Here is a 22208-nt window from a genome sequence, read left to right on the forward strand (position 1 = left end):
GCAGAAATATGCAAGGCTGCAGAAAACAGAACTACACTAAAAGAATAATACAATTCTCACATTCCTGGGGCCATGCTGCCATCTTGTGGTAGCTGCTAGAAATAATTCACAGGACAAATAAAACCAAAGACTGGTCCAATATAATTTCAGTCCAATAGTTCTCCATGTGTAATTCATGAAACATGCCAACTAAAGATTATTTTACGTTGTTTTAACTCAGCAACACGACAGCCACATAAGAGACGTAATTTCCAACCTGGCAATTGTTTCCCCTCCTATGGCAAATATACTTCAAGTCAGCAGGACAGGATTTAATGTAACATTATGGATCAGACATTTCACCAGGTTGCTGAGCAACTGGAATGTTTGCCATACAGGATTCCATGGTTCTATTGTGTACATTAGGAGGGGTTGTGGAGAATGTGTGCTCATGTACAAGTGGGCTTGCTAGAGGCCTTGAGATACTGACAGCTCAGACTATCTGTGAAAACAGAAGTGTTTGGCGTGTGATTCCGTCTCGTCATCTCAATCCAGCATTACAGTCAGTCAGTTATGCAGATCAAAAGCGAGACAACGTAGACATCAGCATTCAGTAGCAGAGGGATCTAGGCTAGTAAAGTAAGCAAACTAGTCTAGACCAGCCTCAATAATTACACAGCCGCAGGAAACATAAAACCTAGATAGTGGCTCATGGGCAATCATAAATTGTAGACAGTACAAGATTGTGAGTTACCTTTAATAGGTTAACAAATATTTACAGCTGACATTACGGTCTACTCTACACCCATTGCTGACTGGTACATAACACCTGGGGGGAAAAGTAATTTGCAAATGCCCTACTTCATCATACAAGATGTATTAAAAGTATTAACAAAGAGCTTTTGACTAAACAATAACTACACTGGATTCATTGGATCACATATGGGTTCTTTTTTCAATTTCCTGAAACGTCATTGTTTTGGACATAAGATTTCCACCTGACAGTGACAATATGGATAAGGTGTTGGGAGCAGGAAAGAAAAAGTGTGTTTTAATAGTGCTCATAAAGAAAGAAAATGTAAAGTGGAGAGAACTGAAACAAAATAGTAGGGTGCAGGACAAGGTGTGAAAAGTCATTGTTGAAGGTTCTCTTCACTCATATGCAGAAAACTAGTGTTTCATTGGCCTCTACAACTTTCAACTAGATTGAACTGCCTGCTACACCCCAGTCGTATTGTAGTAGTACCAGTTTAACCACTGACACCTGAGGGGAAAACAGGTAGGCAATAAATCAGGATAACAATTTAGTTGAAAGTATAAACCCGGCTGAAACAAGTGTTGATGCATTAGTGTTTTTTGTCATTCCAAATGACTGTATGACAAGTGTAAAGTAACTTTACATACATTTACTCAAGTATTGTACAATTGTGAGGTATTACTGTAAGTATTTCCAATTTTCAGTACTTTTTACTTCTACTTCACTACATCCCAGAGTCAAATAATGTACTTTTATGCCACAGCCACTACAATTCTTTGAAAACTTTAGTTAATAGTTACTTTGTAGATTTGGAATATTATTGCAAAACATACAGTAACTTCAGCCCTGAAATTTAGATCTGCTATTTTCAAAAGATTTCATGCATTTGAAAAGTTGTGAAATGGGACATTCTGCATAATGAGTACTTTCTACTTTTGGTACTTTAAGTACCAATACTTTTGTACTCAAGTATTGTTTTAAGTCCAGACTTACTTGTAACAGAGTATTTCTACATTGTAGTATTGACACTTTTACGTAAGTAAAAACATGTGAATACTTTTTTTTTCTTCCACCACTGGCTTTTAGTCTACAGGCACAGGGAGGTGTTGGTGGCTGCCGACATCTGGATGAGCATGGAAGTTCACTGGTCGGTCACCGTTGAACTCAGCGTACTCTACTGCACCCTGATGAGACACAGAAAGAAGACCCCAGTCAGCCCACTAGTCAGTCACTTCATGTGTCAACAAAATATAACAGATACGAAATTAGTGAGATCATCAACACACTTGCAAAGCATATGAACTCTCAGTCATAAATCAGAATTAAAAACATTAATTTAGTAGTAAATTAGAAGTAATTTATGTCATCATTCATCCTGGCCACAAAGCATACGCTTAATGCTTTCATCAAGCAGTCCATGCAAAAGCCTATAAAAAATAGGAAAGAAAAAAAGACACTTCCGGAACATCCTGGTGGAATGTCCTGTGTCTACCTGGAGGCACACATTCTTGTGCCTCCTTGTTCTTACAAGCACAAAGGCCAATGTAATATTTCAGAAGGAGAGAGGGCCCACCCTTCAATTATAACAACAAACAGAAGGGTAGACGGAGAGAAAGATGCACCCTACCCCTCGTTGCTCAAGGAATGGGACACCCACCCTATACGTGTGAAGACACACACGTGTGTGCGTGCGGGGAAATTGGGATTTGCCCACTATGCCCAGTAATTACATTGGCTTATTATAGATTTAATCAGATCAAACTCCCAACAATTCTTCCTTCGAGGAGACACAGGGATGACAACATAAACCATGATGTCACATCCTTACAGTAGCTCATTTTCAGTGAAACTGTCTTTTTTTCTTCTCCCAGTTAGAAGTGCCTGCTGCTCATAACACCATGTAGGGTCATGTGGGGTCAGGGTCACACAGTAAGCAGTGTGAGCTCACAACACCATGCCCTGGTGGGCCATCAGGGTATTTCAAGTGGGCCAACAAATAAGATTGTATTGATAATATAACTTACCAGTAAGACGCCCTAAAGGGAGAGGTCGCGCTGAAACAACAGAGCTTCTTAATACGGCACAGTTGAGAAGCAGGAGTTAAACTATTAGGGCTCCATTTTCGTCACCGCTAAACCCCTTATCCCTAAACTTCTTTGTCTTTTTTACTATTCTGAAAAACATTTTTGAATAGTTCAACTAGCCAATCTACTTTGACACATTGTGAGCTTGTAGATGGCCATTTTAACTATTTAAAAATGTTTTGCAAAATAGTAAAAAAAGGCAAAGAAGTTTAGGGATAAGGGGTAGAGTTGCTGGCTGGCTCCATATATGCAGATCTAGTATGTCAAACCATGTCTGGCTATCCAGGGTTCGATGAGGTCAGTGTCGTGATCTTCATATATATGGAGATCCAAGTGATGATAGTCAGCTCCATATATGGAGATCCATGTGTTGTACCAACTTGGTTCATTTGCAAGTGTGACTCGCGTCACAGAATCCACACTGGTTATCAAGCGACTGTCACAATATGGCCATTGACATTCTCATATATTGGTGTTCATAGTAATCTGCGACCTTTGGTCGCAATAAAAAAAGAATGTAAAAACAACATTAACAACAGTATTTCTTCTTTTAAACCTTGAAAAGGTGAGTTTTCATTGTGATAACGAAGAGTAGATACTCCGCATTTCCATGGATCCAAGCAGGAAAATACACGCGACCCACACGACAGCCTTTCTTTCGGCTGCCGTGTTAAAGTGGTCAGATGGGTGGTCCTGAGAAACGCCTCAAGGACAGCGTGTCAGTTTTAAGATGGACCTGGAGGTATAGTTTACTGGTCCACAGCGTTGGTTTGATGGAGCGATATGGAAGGAAGCCCCAGCCCAATTCCCTTTGTTCTTATCTGGAAACTCTGAGGCACATTTTCCTCTCACGCTGCTGGACTATCAGCCCTCCGAGAGGGAGTGTGAGTGTGTGGCCACCAGGCTGGCAGGGAGAGCAATGGAGGGAAATACCACAGCTTCATATCACCATTGTACGTCCAAAACTGTTACTTTTCAGGAATTAGAAAAAAATAACCTGTGTGCCAATGGATCTAACAGTTAATATTTAGTCACAAGCACTTGTTAATTCCTTTCATTTGTTTAACTATTATACTATAACATCCACAAACAGGTTTAACCCATTTTAACATGGCTTACTGTATGTATTTTGGGCATGTCATTTTAGGCGAGAATTAAAAATAAATATATAGCCTTTCTACAAGCTCACAACACAAATGTGACAGGTTTTGAGTTTATAGATTATTTACAGTATAGACAGCACATGCAGTAATTTATTAGATTTTTTGAGACACTGTCATATGACAAAGTATTAAAAATAGGGTTAATATACATAAAATAAAATGAAATACAGAGATGTTAACTACTATCTTTCCATACTTGGTTCTTTCTATACCCCTTTATTTTCTCTAAAAAATGATTGAATATCTATTAAAGTGTTGAGGCAGAATTACTCACATAGTCATGGTGGTCAACAGCATCTGCGGAAACAAGAAAACAAGTTCACTCTAGTGTGTGTGTGTGTGTGTGTGTGTGTGTGTGTGTGTGTGTGTGTGTGTGTGTGTGTGTGCGTGTGCACGTGTGCGTGTGTGTACATGCCCACATGTCCAGTGTCCTGTTCACTCATTTCTGTACATGCTAATTGCATGCCTTATTCTTTGGTCATTTTAGAACGAGGCTGCCCTTGCTGAGTGATGTTGTTTCTTTGCTGCAGAGGCCATTGTTTTAGCCAGAAGGCAGGGAGTGCCAATGAGTTCAGTCACTGCCCTCTGAATCAGCCCTCTGAATCAATCACAGTATTTGAGGTTGAGTGATACAGTACGTGACTCAATAACCAAGGATTATTTTGTTCACTTTGAATACCTCCCACGGGCTGCTCGAAAGACACATGCAGCTTCTGGCTTGCGTTCCAATAACAGGAAGTTCCTGTGAGCTGTAACAGGATATTATCACCTACTGGGGTGGTTTAGGTAATCTGGCAAGAGCATACTGCACTCTTGTACGGACTTCTCCCCTTTGCAAAAGGGTATAATTTCATGAATTTTATTCATTTAAACAGTACATTTAGATTAGGCCGTTGTCATGCTCATGTCACTGTGACTCCATAACCAAGGAGTTCCCAATGCATCTACGCCCAAATATGGAGTGTGTTGTCTAACTTCAACGTGTCGTCATGGCATCAGGGCAGGCGCAAACAAATCAGTCAGCTCCATATAAGGGCATAATAGGACTGATAGAAACAGAGATCTCTATATTAGAATATCGGTTGGATTGGCGGTGCCGCAAGGATGCTGCATAGCCGCTCGAATTTTACAGTAGATGTAAGGGCTGCATAATTCTACAGTAGATGTAAGGGCTTCAGTCGATCAACAAATATTAAGTTAAGTTAACCTTAAGTTAACCTTTTATGACGTGCCCAGAATACGGATGCTAACCATCTTTCATGTAGTGAAAGATGTCTAGGAGTCACAACATTTAGTACGAAATCATAAGAAGTAATATTTGTTGCTCACCATGTGCAGAGGTTTGGAGCTCACTGTACACTGTGTCTGTGCCTTTTTTCAGTGGAACTGTTAGATAAAAAGAAAAAATACACCAGTCAGTAGGTTACTCTATTTGAACATCAAGAGGCAATGAAATCCGCCAATATAGACACATGTTTATTTATTCATCATTAACAGAAACGTCCACGTTTAGTTGGTGATAGCAGTATCGTAAAACATGAGCAGCATTTATGCCGTCTCCAGCCTACAGGGACCTCGACCATACAACCACATCGACTCACCAAGTGCGTTAGTATCAAAACCATCCCGGCAATTAGCTCAACCCTTCCTGTTTATGAACCGATGTTTCCTATCACTACAGTTACAGTGACTCCAAAGACATCTCAATTATGTGCAATTAGGCCCCTCCCAGGATGTGTCTTATCAACAGTCAAGGAATGTCGGCACGGCAAAGTAAAATGGTGGCAAGGCATAATGTGCAGGATATTAAGGGAGCAATAGGATCCTGAAATTGACGACATGTAACCCTAGTATTAGGTCACGGAAAAACATATTGTGCCAGGAACCCCAAAAGTGAAGATTTTGGGTGTTAGCATATAGATAGACAGTTGAAGAATTCTGTACTAACTCTAATTTGTGTGTGTGGAGGTAACAGTGGATAAAGTGAAACGTATGATCTGAGTAGTCAGTTCATATACATTCCCAGGAACCCACTCAATGACCCCTGGGGGTCCCCGGAACACACTTGACTGGTGTAGGTAGAAGAAATAATGGAGATTTAACTAGCGTTTGTGTGTGTGTGTGTGTGTGTGTATGTGTGTGTGTGTGTGTGTGTGTGTGTGTGTGTGTCACCTTTCACAGGATCAGCAGGTTGGGGATGCACCACCTCAGTGTATTCTACATCAGGTTCAGTGGATGCTGCACTGCTCTCTTCCTCATTGGCTATAAGGAGTAGATTAACAAAACAGATAACCCATCAGAGAAGAGCACACACATGCACTCAATTGCCCATCTGCTCTACTCTGTTCTTTATGCTTGAGAATAGATTTTTACAACAGTTGCTTTGTTATGGGTTTCAACATTTAGCAAATTAATGTCACTTGACTTGACAAAAAAATAATAAAGTCCCCCCTCCCACGTTTCCTTCAACAGGAACCTCGTACTAATGGGGTTTCCCACCCGTAAAAAATGCTCTTGTGATACTGTAAGGTGCTTTGGATAAAATGGTTACATTAGGTCATTTCAGCATCTCACCTGCATCCGCCGGCCTCTCACTCCACACACTGGCTGCTCTGTCCACCCTCCCTACAAGACAGACGCAGATTCAAGCTGAGTCATGTACTGCTCCTTGAACCTTGAACCTTGTACTGCTCTGTCCAGCCTCACTACAATACATAGATTCAAGCCGAGTCATGATATGTCTGCTCTGTCCAGCCTCACTACAATACATAGATTCAAGCAGAGTCATGATATGTACTGCTCTGTCCAGCCTCACTACAATACATAGATTCAAGCCGAGTCATGGTATGTAATGCTCTGTCCAGCCTCACTACAATCTGAGAAGTGAGAACCCATCAGCAAATAAAGGAACATCTACAACAGACTACTACAAGACATACAGAATCACGCCAAGTCATGTACTGCACTGTTCACTCACTATAAGACAAAGACTCAGAGTCACACTATGCTGAGGTAGCACGTGCAAGGGCAATTCAGATTGTCATGTTTTCCTAATATAACTGGAATACAAGTCACCAGACATACATAGCATTGTAATAGTTGGCGAATATCACTCAGCTATCCCGTGTGACATCCAAACATTCAAAGAGGGTATGTTTAATATGTTTGTACTACGTTAATTCTTTTTTGTACTGTTTTAATTATTTGAGTGATCGGCCAGTCAATAATTGAAAGCAAGACTAATGCTAATTGACTAAATACAAGACCTGATTTCATGCTGTGTTTTGGAACATAACTGTTCATCATAGCCAATTGAAAAGCCTGTATGTTCCAGAGAAATAATCACAGGGGCAGAGATTTTGAATTTTTGTCGGCCATATTCCACAAATCTTCCGCTGCCTTATGCACAATAGGCCACTGTTTATTCAACAAGGGCTACACAATAAGGACTGGCAAAAACAACTTCCCATTCCTCAATGTAATCTCAAATTGGAGTTCAACAGTGGTCTAAGTTATTAACTTCCCCCACCTGCTGCCTGCATTCAAACTAGTCTGGCATACAACCAAATTATCTCCCCGATTTCCAACATACCCACCCATCCACCCACGACACGACCCAGCCCCTTGAGACAATATTCCTTCCAACACCACCATATAGTACATCTGTTGGAGACTATTGTTAAAAATATTCATAGTAGTCCTTCCTGCACATTCTTTAGTTCACAAGCTGGTTAAAACTGTCTTTATCATGCACTTATGTTGGTAATCACAATACACTGTACATACAAATAGACATCTATATTACATTCTGTACATTCAACAGACATTGCAACAAAACATGGCTAAACATTTGAGTAACTACCTAAAGTAACCGGGGCAAAATGAGGTACTGACACGCTGCTATATAAAACCAACGTCTTTATTCTACACGTGCTTCTTCCAATCAGTCAAGAGATCAAAAATATATACACACATTTCTGCTGATGGATATAAAGTGTATGTACAATTCAAACCTTTATCAAATAAACAAACGTCAAATGCACAACAGATAAATAAGAGGAGCTGCGTCAACAAAGGACATGCAATCAGATGAAGAAACGGGACAAAGAAAGTACTGCAGATTATTGTAACACCATTCAGGCCCATCCAGGCTGCAGGAGGAGGGGAGAGAGATCAATGGGGTCCTAACCTCACCTCACCAGGCTTTCCACCACCTCGGAGGAAAGCCTGGTCTCTGTTTCAAAAGGCCGTATGATCCGGTCGGGAGCGGATGATGTCGTTACGTCATGTTGTAGTATTGTTTTGTAGTCGACAGGCAGGAACAACGGGGCGGCAACTTCCTTTTCCCTCAAACCGATTTTTCTCAATAAAAGCTCTCGTAGCCTGTAGCTTTTATTGAGAAAAATCGGTTTGAGGGAAAAGGAAGTTGCCGCCCCGTTGTTCCTGCCTGTCGACTATCATCTGCTCCAGACAGGATCATATACCTAAATGAAATGGTGCCCAGGCTAATGGGGTCCTGGTTCACATGACATGTACAGTAGTAACACATTCCTCCTGGTCACTGTGGGAGTTTAGACACAGTCCTTTCATGCCCCAAACTTATAATTGAAGAAAATGTCCATATCCACATTTTGGTAATTATTTTCTGCGCTAATTAAGCTTCTATTATCACGGCCATCTGAATTCTCTGTTCCAAATTGAGTTTGCCGAATCTTGAATCTTGAATCTAATCCCAAAGCGGTCTTTCTTTGAAGCCGTTATATTTGTCATTCAAGTCTCTCGCACTCCGAGGTTTGTCAGTCTACACGGTTGCCGGGATACTGTAGCTGCTCCTGTTGCTGATGTCAGCAGGAAGTGATGCCACACTATCTCGCGTCCCATTGGTCACTCCCCCCTCTGCGTGGTCATAGTGTGGCGTTGCGTCTGGAACAAGACGGCGACAATCAGCGCTCTCAGCAGTCACTCACAAGCCTGTGCACTGCTAAACACTCTAAATTCAACTATCAACCTTTTTTTTTACTTCCTGCACAAACACTCTACCTTGAACCTCAGAATGTTTACTTTGGCCATGAGACCCACAGCGTTTTGCCCTCTGGGAACATCCCATTTTTCTTTTCTCGTGTACATATTTAGCAACACATACATGAAAACACCCAAATGCAATCACAGATAGCACACAAGAGACAGAGGAAACTTTCCAACTTTCACACACACACACACACACACACACACACACACACACACACACACACACACACACACACACACACACACACACACACACACACACACACACACACACACACACACACACACACACACACACACACACACACACACACACACACTACAGCACATCATACTTTCATACTGATAACAAGTTGAGGATTAAATAGACAAATGCATTCACAAAACACAAAAGATAGCTGATGGCCTGATGCACATGCATGCACATTAGAATGATGCATCAGTGACATTCCATATGAGTATGGGTTGATGGATGGCTTTTGAAGTAAACATGCTATGCTATGGCTATTACATAAAGAAACTAAACATGCTATGGCTTGTTTCGCTGGCACCGGTGACTTAAGCATAATTTATACTTTGTTCTACGATGAAGTATAAATGGTTTTATGGTTGTTAAAGTATGGCTTATGGCATCAGTGCAGAGGCACACAAGAAGGTAGTAAAATTAGACTACCTGTGGGTGCGTTATAAACCTCTCTGTCGTGGGTTAGACTCACTGTTAAAGAGTCATCTGATTTAGGGCTCGAAGGCTTTCTGAGAAATGGGGAAAATAAAGTCATCTTCGGCGGTTGTAAAGTGGAGAGGAGACCATTAATGGACAAATACTGCTCACTTCAAATTGGGTGCACGCTTGATGCTGTCAGACTAAGTTTATAGCCTACCCCTACACTAGGGCTGGACAATTAAACAAACAAATAAATATATATATATATATAACAAATAACTTAAAAAACCAAAGAATCGAGAAGCACGTTATAAAATTATTATATTTTCAACAAATCGACACAATTTTAATAGATAGTTTATAATCGACTAAATCAATTAGTCTGATTAACCACTGAACCCTGTTATTATTATTATTATAACCCTGGATTACTTTAGACAATGGTGGTGTACAAAAATAGTGAAAGTAGTCAATCCACAAGTACACATCGCGCCGCAGGGAAAAGCATTGTGACATTGTGGATCTGCTATTTTCAATCTTAAAAAAATAAATAATCATTAATTAATCGCAATTGAAGCAAAAGTTTGTGATTGTGATTTCCTAAAGCAGTCCTAACGCCCAACCCTACTGCTGAGCTTAGATACTCACTACATAATAGCATGTTGGTTCTGATGAGAAGCAGATAGCTACTTAAATCCTCCGTCACCTTCTTAAACTAATGGCCTAAGTAATTTAATAAAAGTGATCCAAAACAAAACTATATGATATTTCTTAATCATTTCACCAAAAACGTAGGATAAAATAGGATTAAACCTGACTTAGGCCAATTTACTTTACTGATTTTGTTTTTCACAAAACCATGTGAAAAAGTGAAAAAATGATGGCCTACACTATAAGTCACACTCTTGTCTTGAGATAGGCCATTTTAGTAAAAGGGGCGCGATCACCACGATCCTTTTCATTTAGGACGATTTTACCACAGGTGGGCAGTGACCAAATATATAAAGAAGGTGACGCTATACAAGATTGCCATACATCCAATAACCTTTGAGCAGTTGAGCACCTGCTGAAAACTATCTGTCTATGCTGAGGAAACAAGGTATACAAGGCAACTCACACTGACAGTTCAGCTGCCGCTTCTCGTTTTTTTCCTATGATAGGAGAGAAAAGGTGAGAAGGGGAAAAGAACAGACGGTTTTCAGGCATAATACACAGTTAGACATGAGCAGCCAGTGTTGCTGCCGGAGGGTGGTAGGTCTCTCTACCTCTCTTGGCCCGGAAACGTAGTACACACAGCAGCACCAGAACCGCCACCACCAGCAGACAGGAGGCCACGATCATGCCCTTCTTCCACATCGCCATGAGCACTACAGAGAGGGCATACAGTAGTAGCACAGAAAAGATCACATCTCAAATCACAAGTCAAATCACAATTACATAAAGTCACATTCAGTTATAATGTCAATTACCAAATTACGTGTTGCCTATTCACAGTAGATCTATCTAGATGAGGAGATACGTTTCAGTATCTACCACTGGCTGCTATGTATTAGGGCTGGGTGCAATAACCGCAATATCGCCATACCGCCGGTATGTAACGCATACCGCGGTATCAGGTTCATCATCGCGTTTTTTCATTTTTTTTTAATGAAATGAAAAGTGTATCATAATAAACAACAAGATCAGATTACATAGAGCAGTGATTCCCAAAGTGGGGTTCGGGGTCCGGGGACCCCCAGGGTCCTTGATGCAGTTCCAGGGGGTCCCCAGGGAAATGATGGTTTGGAACCAAATGGACCCTTATGGGTCTGTAACTCTGAGAGTGTACAAATGGAACCAAATGGACCCTAACAGGGTTTATTATCGTGAGAATGATGCCTTCCATTTTCGCATTGCAACTTTTCAGGACAAGAAAGCCTGCAGTTTCTATTAGCTTGGATTCTCCATTGATGTCACTGTTGGGTGGGTTTCTAAACTGCCCACAGCCCTCCTATGTGACACAGACCGAGTAGAAAAAAACGTTTTATCATGATTATTAGTGAGGACCTATTATATGAAGATAGATTGAAAAGATAGGTCCTTACCGCCATACCGGCGGTATGGGGGCCGGCAATAACCGCGGTAATAAAAATCCCATACCGCCCCAGCCCTAAGTATGTATGCATCTGCATTTCACCTCAAGCAGTGCATGTTATTAACTTATTCGTGTGTGACCTTCAACACAGGATTTGAGAATCCCAGTTTCAAATTATCAGTATTACCACCAGCACCGATAATCAAGATAGTAAGAGCCGCAACAGCACTATCTGGACATACAAAGCAACTTCCACTGGAGCAGTGGGAACGCCCCTTCCTGTTCTGCCCCTCTGCTTGGTATCCATGACACATTTGGCCCTCAGGGAAAACTACTTGGGATACCCAAGCTGGATGCTACATAAGTGATTTGATCTTGTACTTTGTATGTCACTGGTGCATACATTGTACATACTGTAAATAAAATACTACTCAAAAGAACAAATTACAAAGTGCATTATCTTTTTATTTTATATCAACTCTTTGCTGTATTGAAATTTAGACTTTTAGACAAAGTATCTAAAAGTATTTAGTATAAGTAAAATAGGGACAGTTCTGGTGGGGTGGGGGAGGGGTGAGTCTATCCCACCCAATCAAAAGTAATATATATATATAAATAATAATATAAAAAGTATAATAAAATATCTGTACCATTTATCATTTCAGTTTGGTTAGCCAGCATTTCCAGAGAAATTTAGACCCACCTGAACACCATTTGCCATCAGTGCTGTTAACCGACAGGGTGCTGATGGAAATTGGGTTACTGTTGGTCAAAGAAGGAGAAGATAGATAGATCCCCAAATGTTTTGTGCGACACGTGCAGGGATGCCCACAATATATTCGGCCTGCCCACCCTCCACTTGCCTACTGTATATTAGGCCTGGTGGACACATGTATGAACACGCATGACTCTCACCTTCTATAGTAACCGTGTCGCTGCGGACTTTATTAGCATTGTTGGAAGCCTCGCAGTAGTAGTTTCCGCTGTGCTGGCTGCCCACCCCGGGCACCTGGTAGTCGTAGATGTTCAGGTTTGTGATGTTACTGAACAACGTCTGCGGGTTGCCATGGCGATACCACTTAAAGGTGATAGGCGGCGTGCCTTTGACGCTGCAAATCAGGTAGAGACGATCCCCCTCTGCGATGTTGGCCAGGTCAGGGACGACGGTGAGCCACGGCTCCGACAACGGCACTGAGGAGACGAGAACAGATCAAACCGGATGAAGTGCACCGCTATTATGTGACATCTCGACTGTTGCGGAAACAATTAAGATAATTTAGTTGTACAAAATAAAAACATCCATCCATCTTGTGTGATTAATTGTGTCATGCTTTGTCACTCTACAATATCCATTTAAATGTGAGAATTCTGAAGAAATAAAAGGCATTGTGTACCATTGCCTGTAGACTTAAGTTATTATCTGACAACTCTATGACCTTAAGCCTAATTTATACTCGTGGTATCTGAAATGAGGCTACATTCACCTATAACAGTGGCTAAGAGTCTTTTGCTGAGAAAGGCTTCCCTCCTTGGGTTGTTTCTTGCATCACACATATATAGGACAATATCCTTAGGTTGGTGGATGGTGACAGTGAACTGGGCAGGTTCACCCGGCTGCTGGACAGTGACGGTCTTGTTCAGCTCATCATAGCCCCGTAATAGGCTGTAGTGTATAGGCAGGCTGCCTCTCTCGGAGTGACAGAGAACCTTGAAGGGCTTCCCCAGGATAACATTCTCCGATACCCATATCTTTGGCATAGAGACAGTAACTGGAGGGAAGACACAGAGAAACAAGAAACAAATCTTTCAGATCTACCAAATATTTCAGTCACAACTATAACCATGTACCAAAGTGTATCAAAGTAGTTTTTGCCACTCAATAGACGTTCCCGTATAACTTACAGGTATGATGATGATCACGCGCATACCCTCTATACAAGGTAGAATTTAAACCCAAGAAAGCCTATGGGATTGTTTTCACTGGGGTCCCTGGAATAAAGCTGTCTAATTTATGTCAGTAAAGCCCTAACCACACCAAAGGGTCACCATGCAACTCCATGGGTCCAAACGGTTGCAAGGAGTTAACGCTAAAACCGTCTCGACCCTTTGGTGTGGTTTGGGCCATTGAATTCCATGCGTTGAATCACACACATCACACCGCAGGGACAACGCTAAAAGTCGAAGTCAAAGACAAAGTCAAAGTCATACGATTTGTCACACACGTTACCACAGTGAAATTTGTTCTCCGCATTTGACCCATCTCTTGGAGAGGTGACACAAACTGTCCTTTTCGTGTGGTTAGGGCTTTAGACTTCATCGACAATACTGTTCCTCAACTCAATTCTAAACAATTCCGTTTTAAGCTCCATAACGTGCAGAAATAAAGAGCATGAGGGCTTTCAGAACTCGTACCTTTTGGTCTAACGGTCAAGGTGTTACTGGACTTCAAAATACCCTTGGCTCTTGCCGTACAGGTATAGTTCAAGCTGTATGGAGGTGCCTTCCCAGTGAACACGCCAACCTCCCTCTGTGCACTCAGTCGACTTTCCAGCGGTTCAATGGAATATGTCACTTCCTCCCTACGCAGTCTCTCAGAGGCGTAGCGTTGACTTTTACACGTTAGATTGATTTTATCCTCATAAAACACCTCAGCGGGAGACATGGTCAGCGTGGGCTCTGAAAACAGTTCTGTGGAGTCATTATAAAAAAATAAATATCAGCTGATTGAATATCACCTGGGAGAGTGAAACAAGGATTTACGTTTTATTTTTAGCAATCAATTGATTAGATAGACACAGACACAGACACAGACACAGACACACACACACACACAGCTATACTTCTCCAATCCACTTACCAGTAACTGACACTGTTTTTGTAGAGACCTTCGCTATGTTGCCCATGTCTAATCTGCACTCAAAGTCTCCAGAATGTTTGGCCAGTACAACCATGGTATGGTTGATCTTGGTCTGTCCATGGCCAAGCAGATTGTTCCCCTGCAGCAGGAAGAGGTTGTCGTTGACAGCGGTCGAGCGGTATTCAGAGCCTATGACGGTGCATGAGATACTCAGCATGTCTCCCTCATAAACGTCGTCTTCAGGGCTGATCTCAAGAACAGTTACAATGCGGAGCTCTGAGAGACAAACAAACACAACCATGGTTTACACTCTTATCCAGAGCAGTTTAACCCATTCTGACCTGAGATCAGATTCTAAAAATGTCTATTACATCCTGACAGTTTCATTATTAACCCATTCTGACCTGAGATCAGATTCTAAAAATGTCTATTACATCCTGACAGTTTCATTATTAAAATATGCTTGGACTACGGTTCAATTCCCAAATAACATTACAAGCAACCAAAACGGCTATACTTCCAAGGGAAACCAGTGGTTTTCAAAGAGTTTTTTTTGCACATGGCTCAAAAACTTAAGGCAAATATATATTCATTCATTACAAGCTCAAAATACGTTGCATTGAAGTTTTCGATTTGCCAACTTGAGAATTTTGTGAAGAACATTTTCAAAAATAATAGTTCTATACTGTATATTGCAATAATAATGTGTGGTTGTCACAAAAATGGCACACCTGGATTAGTCTCTCAGTACAAAAGTATGCCTCGACACTCCATTTGAGAACCACTGGTCCAGACAGTCGTGCATGCTTTTGGTTAGACATACGATTGGTCTGATAACGACAACCTATCTCAAATCCTCACCCTAACCCTAACCTCCCACGGGGCAGCACACCTAAACCTAACCTTAACCCTCTCCCAACCCTTAACGCACCCCTCACCAACCTTAATCCGGTCGTCTTAACACACCCCTCGTCAACCTTAATCCAGTCGGACCAATGCTATGTCTAACCAAATTATGCCTCCCAACTCCCCAGATGTTAATGGGTAATTAATGACAAGCCATGCAGCTGTGAACAACAGAGGCAACCGCCTGTGTCGTGCATTATTTTTCGAAAGGGCAGGAGCCTATCTCCTGTTTCTGTAGCGTACAGAGCCCAGGAGCCTATCTCCTGTTTCTGTAGCGTAGGGCAGGAGCCTATCTCCTGTTTCTGTAGCATAGAGCCCAGGAGCCTATCTCCTGTTTCTGTAGCGTAGGGCAGGAGCCTATCTCCTGTTTCTGTAGCATAGAGCCCAGGAGCCTATCTCCTGTTTCTGTAGCGTAGAGCCCAGGAGCCTATCTCCTGTTTCTGTAGCATAGAGCCCAGGAGCCTATCTCCTGTTTCTGTAGCGTAGAGCCCAGGAGCCTATCTCCTGTTTCTGTAGCGTAGAGACCAGGAGCCTATCTCCTGTTTCTGTAGCGTAGAGCAGGAGCCTATATCCTGTTTCTGTAGCATGAGGGCAGCTTGATATACAAGTACACCCCCTGGACATGATGCTAGTATGTCACAGGGACTTTGTATGACCCGTCTGGGGATCAAACCCCGACCTGCAAATCTCAGGGCAGACATGCACCACAAGGCCACTGAGCTGGTCTCTTGTTAATTCAATTTTCATTGGTTCTAATTCCATACTTATAAAACCTTAACTATTTTTTGAGGGGCGCTAGCCCCTCCTAGATAGAACTTTAATGTTTGTTTTTCAGCAATGCTTGTTTAAGAAAACCCCATAGACAAAGATAAATCTAATGTTTGTTTTGAGGACTAAAACAAACATTAGCACCCGTTGCTTAAACAAACAGTATGTTGTAATTGATGTTGTAAGATGATAAGAGCACCCCTCACTTCACACAGGTGTGAGTTTTCTTTCACTTAATAACATTCAACGATTGCCAAATCTGCAAGCTCCTGATGCATGGGCTAATTCTGTGTGACAGTGACAGACACTGTAACGTAAATATGAAATATGGCGATACAAGGTTAACCCGGACAGCAACGATATGTACCATATGAATACAGTATTCTTATGCAGAACACACACCTCTGACTGAAACAGTGACATTGTTGCTTTCCTTTGATTTGAAAGAGTCAGGTGTGACCAGAACAGCGTAGTCACAGCGCAGTTTGCGGACGCCTGCACTAGTGAAGCGGAGGCTGACCTCCACCATATTGGAGTTGACCCGCGCTTCGCGTATCTCTTCCGCGTCTGCATAGAAGTAGAAGATGATAGATCCGTTCTCCTCTGGGGCAGTGCATGTGGCTGCCACCTCCTCACCCTCTCTTAACACGCCCTTGTTGATATGAAGCACTGGCACGGACAGACCTGGGAAAACACAAAGAGACACAATATGAAGGGCTTGTGTATTTCATATAGTGACGTTATTTGCATTTATCAACTTTGAAGAAAGAACTTTGAGAAACCTGAATTTCATCACTGACGCACAACTTGATTATATGATCTAAACGTTTAATATTAACATATCAATGTACAGTATACCTTCATGCCAGCAAGCATTTGCAATAGGAGTTGTCAGGAATAGGAATTGTGTGCTGTAGTGACTATTAGGCCTACTGTATATGGGATTTGTGGTCATTTAATTTGAAATTAAATTGATGAGCATCTCAGGAAGCACTGTCCATGACTAAGGCTGTGGTGCGTGCGTGTGCACGTGCGTGCGTGCGTGTGTAAACCCTAGTGTCCCTATTCTGTGGTGAACTTTGGTAAAAACTGAAAATCTACAACCTCACAATGCGTTGTGCTGAAACGTGGGCTTGTAGATCTGTTATTTTTTGCCAAAGATAGTTAGTATAGAGGGGCCTAGTATACACCCCTGTGGGACTCTGAGTACCGTATATAGGGTTAGGTCCTTTGTCTATTTCAAAAATGATTCAAAACATCATCTATGTCCCAAACCGTCCCCTAAGGTCTTCCACTGCTGGCCTGCTCGCTTTGCCTAAAAAAATGGCAACTAAAAAATACGGGGAAGCAGCTTTTTGCTTCTACGGGCCGTCGGCATGGAACAAGCTCCCACTGTACCTTCGTCAGGCAGCCTCTGTAGACATTTTTAAAGCTCAAGACCCACTTTTAATTGATCTTTAATTTTTTGTTATTCATGTCCTCACTGTATTGCATTACTGCTTGTTTTTTTTATGTTGCCTTGCTTTTCTTTTCTTTTTTTCTCCATTGCTCTGTAAAGCACTTTGAGCTGCATTTCATGTCATGAAAGGTGCTATACAAATAAAGTTTTATTATTATTATTATTATTATGGGACATCAGGCTGAATACCAACCCACTGTTCTTAGCATGCCAAAAGGATATCGTGTGCTAGGCAGTACTAACGTTTAGTAATACGTACAATGGCATTTCCTCAAAAGTCAACAGTATATAAAATAAATTGTCATCTTTACTGTGGAGGGATCTGCACCCTGACTGAAACAGACCCAGGATCTGGTATTCAGGAGGAATGGTTGCCGTTGTGACAAGAACATTTTCTCTATTTAAATTACCATTCGTTTCTAAAAATAATAATTGGCTAATAGCTACTTTAACATTTATCATCAAGGTTGTGATTTCTCTTTCTTTTTCTCTTTTAGCAAAAGCTGGACAACTCAATGTTTAAAACATGCAGAGACAGTGCAATAATTTATAATAACTTGTATTTGCATTTATGATATGGGAGAGATGGAGGGTTTCATGTGCATTGTTCTCAATCCCGAGTCCCAACAAAGACAATTTATCTAGCAGTTTTTTGGTGAAACACTTCAGAAACTTCTCAAAGATGTCAGATTGTCCGTGGATGTTTCAACATGACATCAGGGTTGAGGACAGAACTTATAGTGCTTAACAATAGTTTAGGTCTGTGGGAATGTTTAGTTTTTTTTAACAACCAAAAATAGCAGATCAATGATGGCTATTTTTGTTGGTGTTACACCATTGCATGACAGGCTTAAGTGGTCACATTTTGGATGTATATATTTGAGTGGAACTAGAGAGTATTAATGTTAAATCATTTCGCATTAGACATACAGTAATTAGGTCAAGAGTATGTAATAGATTATATGGCATACCATGGCATATCCATGTTCTATGGCATAGAACAGGGGTTTTCAACTGAATATGAACCAGGGACCACCACCCTGACTGAGAATCAACCTGGGGACCACCACCCTGACTGAGAATCAACCTGGGGACGAGTCGGACGACCACCCTGACTGAGAATCAACCTGGGGACGAGTCGGACGACCACCCTGACTGAGAATCAACCTGGGGACCATTGTTGTGTTGGGAGGGGGGATATGGTCGTGGTGTGGGGGAAAGAAATTAACCTTCCATATTAAACTCATGTTGCTGTTCATTGTAACTTATTCTATGACTCAGTAAGCAGCCCATAACAGATTAATTATGGGCACATTTCCTTATAATGGTGACTCAACCAGGCAATCCGGTACAGTTTCCCTTGAGATTCTAACTCACTTTTCTGTGGAAGTTCTTGACATCCGTCTTCCCAGTAACTGACAACATCGATGCGTCATCATTTGTCACCAGATTATTTACTGCATTGTTTCTCAACTTGTGGTCAATACAATAAATTCAAATATGAATCTTCACTTTCCTACATTACTAAATGCATGGTCAGGGACCACATGCAACACCTTCACGGACCACCAGTGGTCCACGGACCACCTGTTGAAAACCCATGGCATAGAACATGGGCATAGAACATGGATATCCTTATTTGTATGTTCTAAAAGCGGCCAAAACAATCCAGGCCATGAGATAATTTGCATGAATATTAAAATAAACCAAGATCAACAGACATCGGAAGAATGCATTGAATGCATTGGAAGAATACGAGACAGGAGTCAGAGAATTCTGTCTGGCTTTGTCTGGCTTGGGAGGCGTACTCATTTATATTTATGATATATAGAGGCTGTTACTCGTGTTAATGTTTTCTTCTTCTGACTGAGAATGATTTGTTTCAAAATTGTTTGTTGTCCTAAAATAGAAGAGAATGAGAAGAATGTTGGGAAATGTTCTTTATTATGACTCTGTCTTCCTTGCTTAGGCAGTTTCTCTCAGCCTTGAAAGAAAGATAAGGTAAGGCTGTACAGTGTGTGTAAAACTGGTCTAGTAAAGTTCTTTACACTCTCAGTTAAATGAACACTCATGATTTTGCAGTTGGCTCTAGTTCTGGAACAGCCACCGATTATATTTTGGCATATAGGGGGCCGGCGTGTGTGTGTGTGGGGGGTGGGGGGGGGGGGACATATCTGTATCCAACTATAGTCTTAAGGACTAACACAACCAACCTGGACAACAACAGGAGAACAAAAAAACACCTTACCTGTTACCGTGAGTTTCTTTGGATCACTCGTACTTTTCCGGCCCTCAATGTCAATCTCACACTTGTACTTGCCAGTGTTTGACACCCTGGCCTGGTATAGTGGGTAGACGAGATCCTCAGAGCTGCTCGTGGTCTTGGTGTAGACCAAAATGCCATCCTTGTAGATAGTGTATGACCGACTCAAGGAGTGCTCGCTGCCGGCGATGGATGCTTTGCATCTCACGGTGACGTTGGTGTCCCGTGCCACTTCAGTGTTGGGCTCAATGCTGAGTACAATTTCTCGGATCGTGAATGCTGAGGACGAGACAGAATTAATTATTAGAAAAATCACAGACATCTCTGTGTATGATATTGGATAGCAGGAAACATGAATACATTTAACAACTTCATCTTTGATTGTTTGAATACATTAAGAGTTTGCAAAATATGAACCCTATGAACTTGTAATGTAGAACCTCCATTTCAATAACATAATTCACAGGACTGTTTATTGTACATTTATACTCTGTAGTACACTGATGTCACTAAAATAATTGATATTTTCTAGAAGCGACACCATCATGTGGAGTATAACATTTAAGGTTTTGCCTATATCGTTCCTGCCTCATCACAACATCAACATGCAGAACCTTGCCAAGCACCTAAACACAGTCATCCAGAGTGCTACAATCGTTACAAAATGCTCAAAATTCAGGCCCAGACAAAACAGGTTCAGGATTTCCATGCAGTGCATGGGTGAAAACAAAAATGATTAATTCACCGAGTCACATCCAGGCTAGGAAGCAGATGTTCCATACTGTTTATGTTGTACACAAATCTAGTATCTTGCAAGACTAATCTGGGGGCAGACGGGGAGATTTTCTGAGGGAAGGCCTAGTAGTAAGCACCCCCCCCCCCCACGCCACCAAAAAAAGGAAGGAAAGGCACTTTGTTAAACAAACAGGCATCTCTGGGGACCTCTCGCTATTTCAGAGAAAAATGGTCCGCACCCAGCATCACTCAGCAGAACCTTGCTTTTAATGATGATGGGTCATTTGATAAGTACTGTAGCAGGGCCTTAATGTTTGGGCCATAGAAGTCATGCAGTCACTATTAGGCTGGGACCAAACAAATGACAGATCTAAGTACGGTGCATGATGGGTAATGCACTACACACATCTTTCTTGAATTGGACTAAAATTTACATTCAATAACTATGCTGTCTTTAAATAAACACCACTTTTCTACTAGCCTCGGAAACCCAGACGTTTTTTTCTACTAAACCATAAGCACCGTAAAGGCTTCCACAGTCTGATGGAAATCACAATTAGAAAGATGAGGAAAAAGCGAATAAAACCATGAACTCGCTATAAACTGTGTCACTCAACATAGAGGTTTAACAAAAACAGACCTGCTGCTAATTTGGCCCAGGCTAGGATAAGGCCTCCATCTCCAAACAGAATTGTCCCTGGCGTGGTCTCATTGTACCACAGTGCCAACCAACTCAGTAGAAGAGAGAGGCGTGTGACCACACCAGCAGCCAGGTTCCCAAAAACCACCCAACATAGCTTTTCCACAGTGCCAGAATCTTATGCCCAAAAGCACTGATAACAGCCAGGCCAGTTTCCATTGAATGACGCACAGTAACAATCCTTCGTATCCATTTAACTCTGAGTGAAAATTGATCAAATTCTTACAAACATTTTTGAATATTTCAGTGCTTCAGTTCAACTCCAGCATACCACTGATATACCACTGTACATGATTAAACTATGATGCTTGCTCTCATTGAAGAATAACTATAATGACAATCAATTAGTTACACAACAACAACTTGTTTTCTTTAGAGTTTAGCAAAAACACAAAAGTAATCATAGAACATAAAAACTTTAGCCATTCTGAAAATGAAGACATCTTACTTACATTGAGGCTCTGCCCTTCCACCTGAATGGAAGACATTGGAAGAGAAATAAATCATCAATCACAAAATCAGGTTAAAGACAAGTCCATCAAACCACCAAATCCCCAAAAGTGTTCCTAAGATAAGCTATAACATGAAGGATCCTTACAAGAGAACAGGAGCGTGGAGGTGAGCAGTAGGAGGGGGCCCATCCTTGTCGAGGGCTGCTGGGACTCCCTGCGCCTACGGCTGACCAGGAGATAACTGACTAGTGGCCGAGGGCTGAGCGAGGACAGTCTGGTGGGCGGCAGCGGGCATGAAGGTGGCGCTCCACCTCAGCCA

General features: G+C 41.7%; 1 protein-coding gene across 7 annotated transcripts; it reads right to left on the bottom strand.

Moving 5' to 3' along the window:
- Positions 1-717: 717 nt before the first annotated feature.
- pecam1b (platelet and endothelial cell adhesion molecule 1b) lies at positions 718-22208 on the bottom strand. Of its 7 annotated transcripts, XM_083766145.1 has the most exons (16): positions 22036-22208; positions 21890-21910; positions 19988-20281; positions 16683-16964; positions 14607-14882; positions 14162-14437; positions 13234-13518; positions 12665-12940; positions 10941-11042; positions 10793-10826; positions 9685-9764; positions 6558-6608; positions 6156-6245; positions 5313-5369; positions 4258-4280; positions 718-1920 (listed from the first exon to the last, which is right to left on the bottom strand). In XM_083766145.1, the coding sequence occupies exons 1-16, from the start codon at positions 22076-22078 to the stop codon at positions 1819-1821; spliced, it is 2292 nt and encodes a 763-aa protein (XP_083622271.1). In that variant the 5' UTR covers positions 22079-22208; the 3' UTR covers positions 718-1818. The 7 variants fall into 7 exon arrangements, 6 of the variants coding, with proteins under 6 accessions (XP_083622271.1, XP_083622272.1, XP_083622273.1 ...); XM_083766146.1 differs by lacking the exons at positions 9685-9764; positions 10793-10826 and having other exon boundaries at positions 719-1920; XM_083766147.1 differs by lacking the exons at positions 6558-6608; positions 9685-9764; positions 10793-10826 and having other exon boundaries at positions 719-1920.

Source organism: Protomyctophum parallelum (genome assembly GCF_964188405.1).
Source record: "Protomyctophum parallelum genome assembly, chromosome: 5".
Taxonomy (NCBI): Eukaryota; Metazoa; Chordata; class Actinopteri; order Myctophiformes; family Myctophidae; genus Protomyctophum; species Protomyctophum parallelum.

Bases quoted from the DNA above. Each gene is read 5' to 3' on its own strand.
- pecam1b (XM_083766145.1), bottom strand. From the start codon at position 22,078: ATGGGCCCCCTCCTACTGCTCACCTCCACGCTCCTGTTCTCTT. The intron at 14,438-14,606 runs GTAAGTGGATTG...ATGACTCCACAG, and splicing joins AAAAACAGTGTCAGTTACTG to AACTGTTTTCAGAGCCCACG. The intron at 1,921-4,257 runs GTGAGTAATTCT...GTGTCTCATCAG, and splicing joins CTGTTGACCACCATGACTAT to GGTGCAGTAGAGTACGCTGA.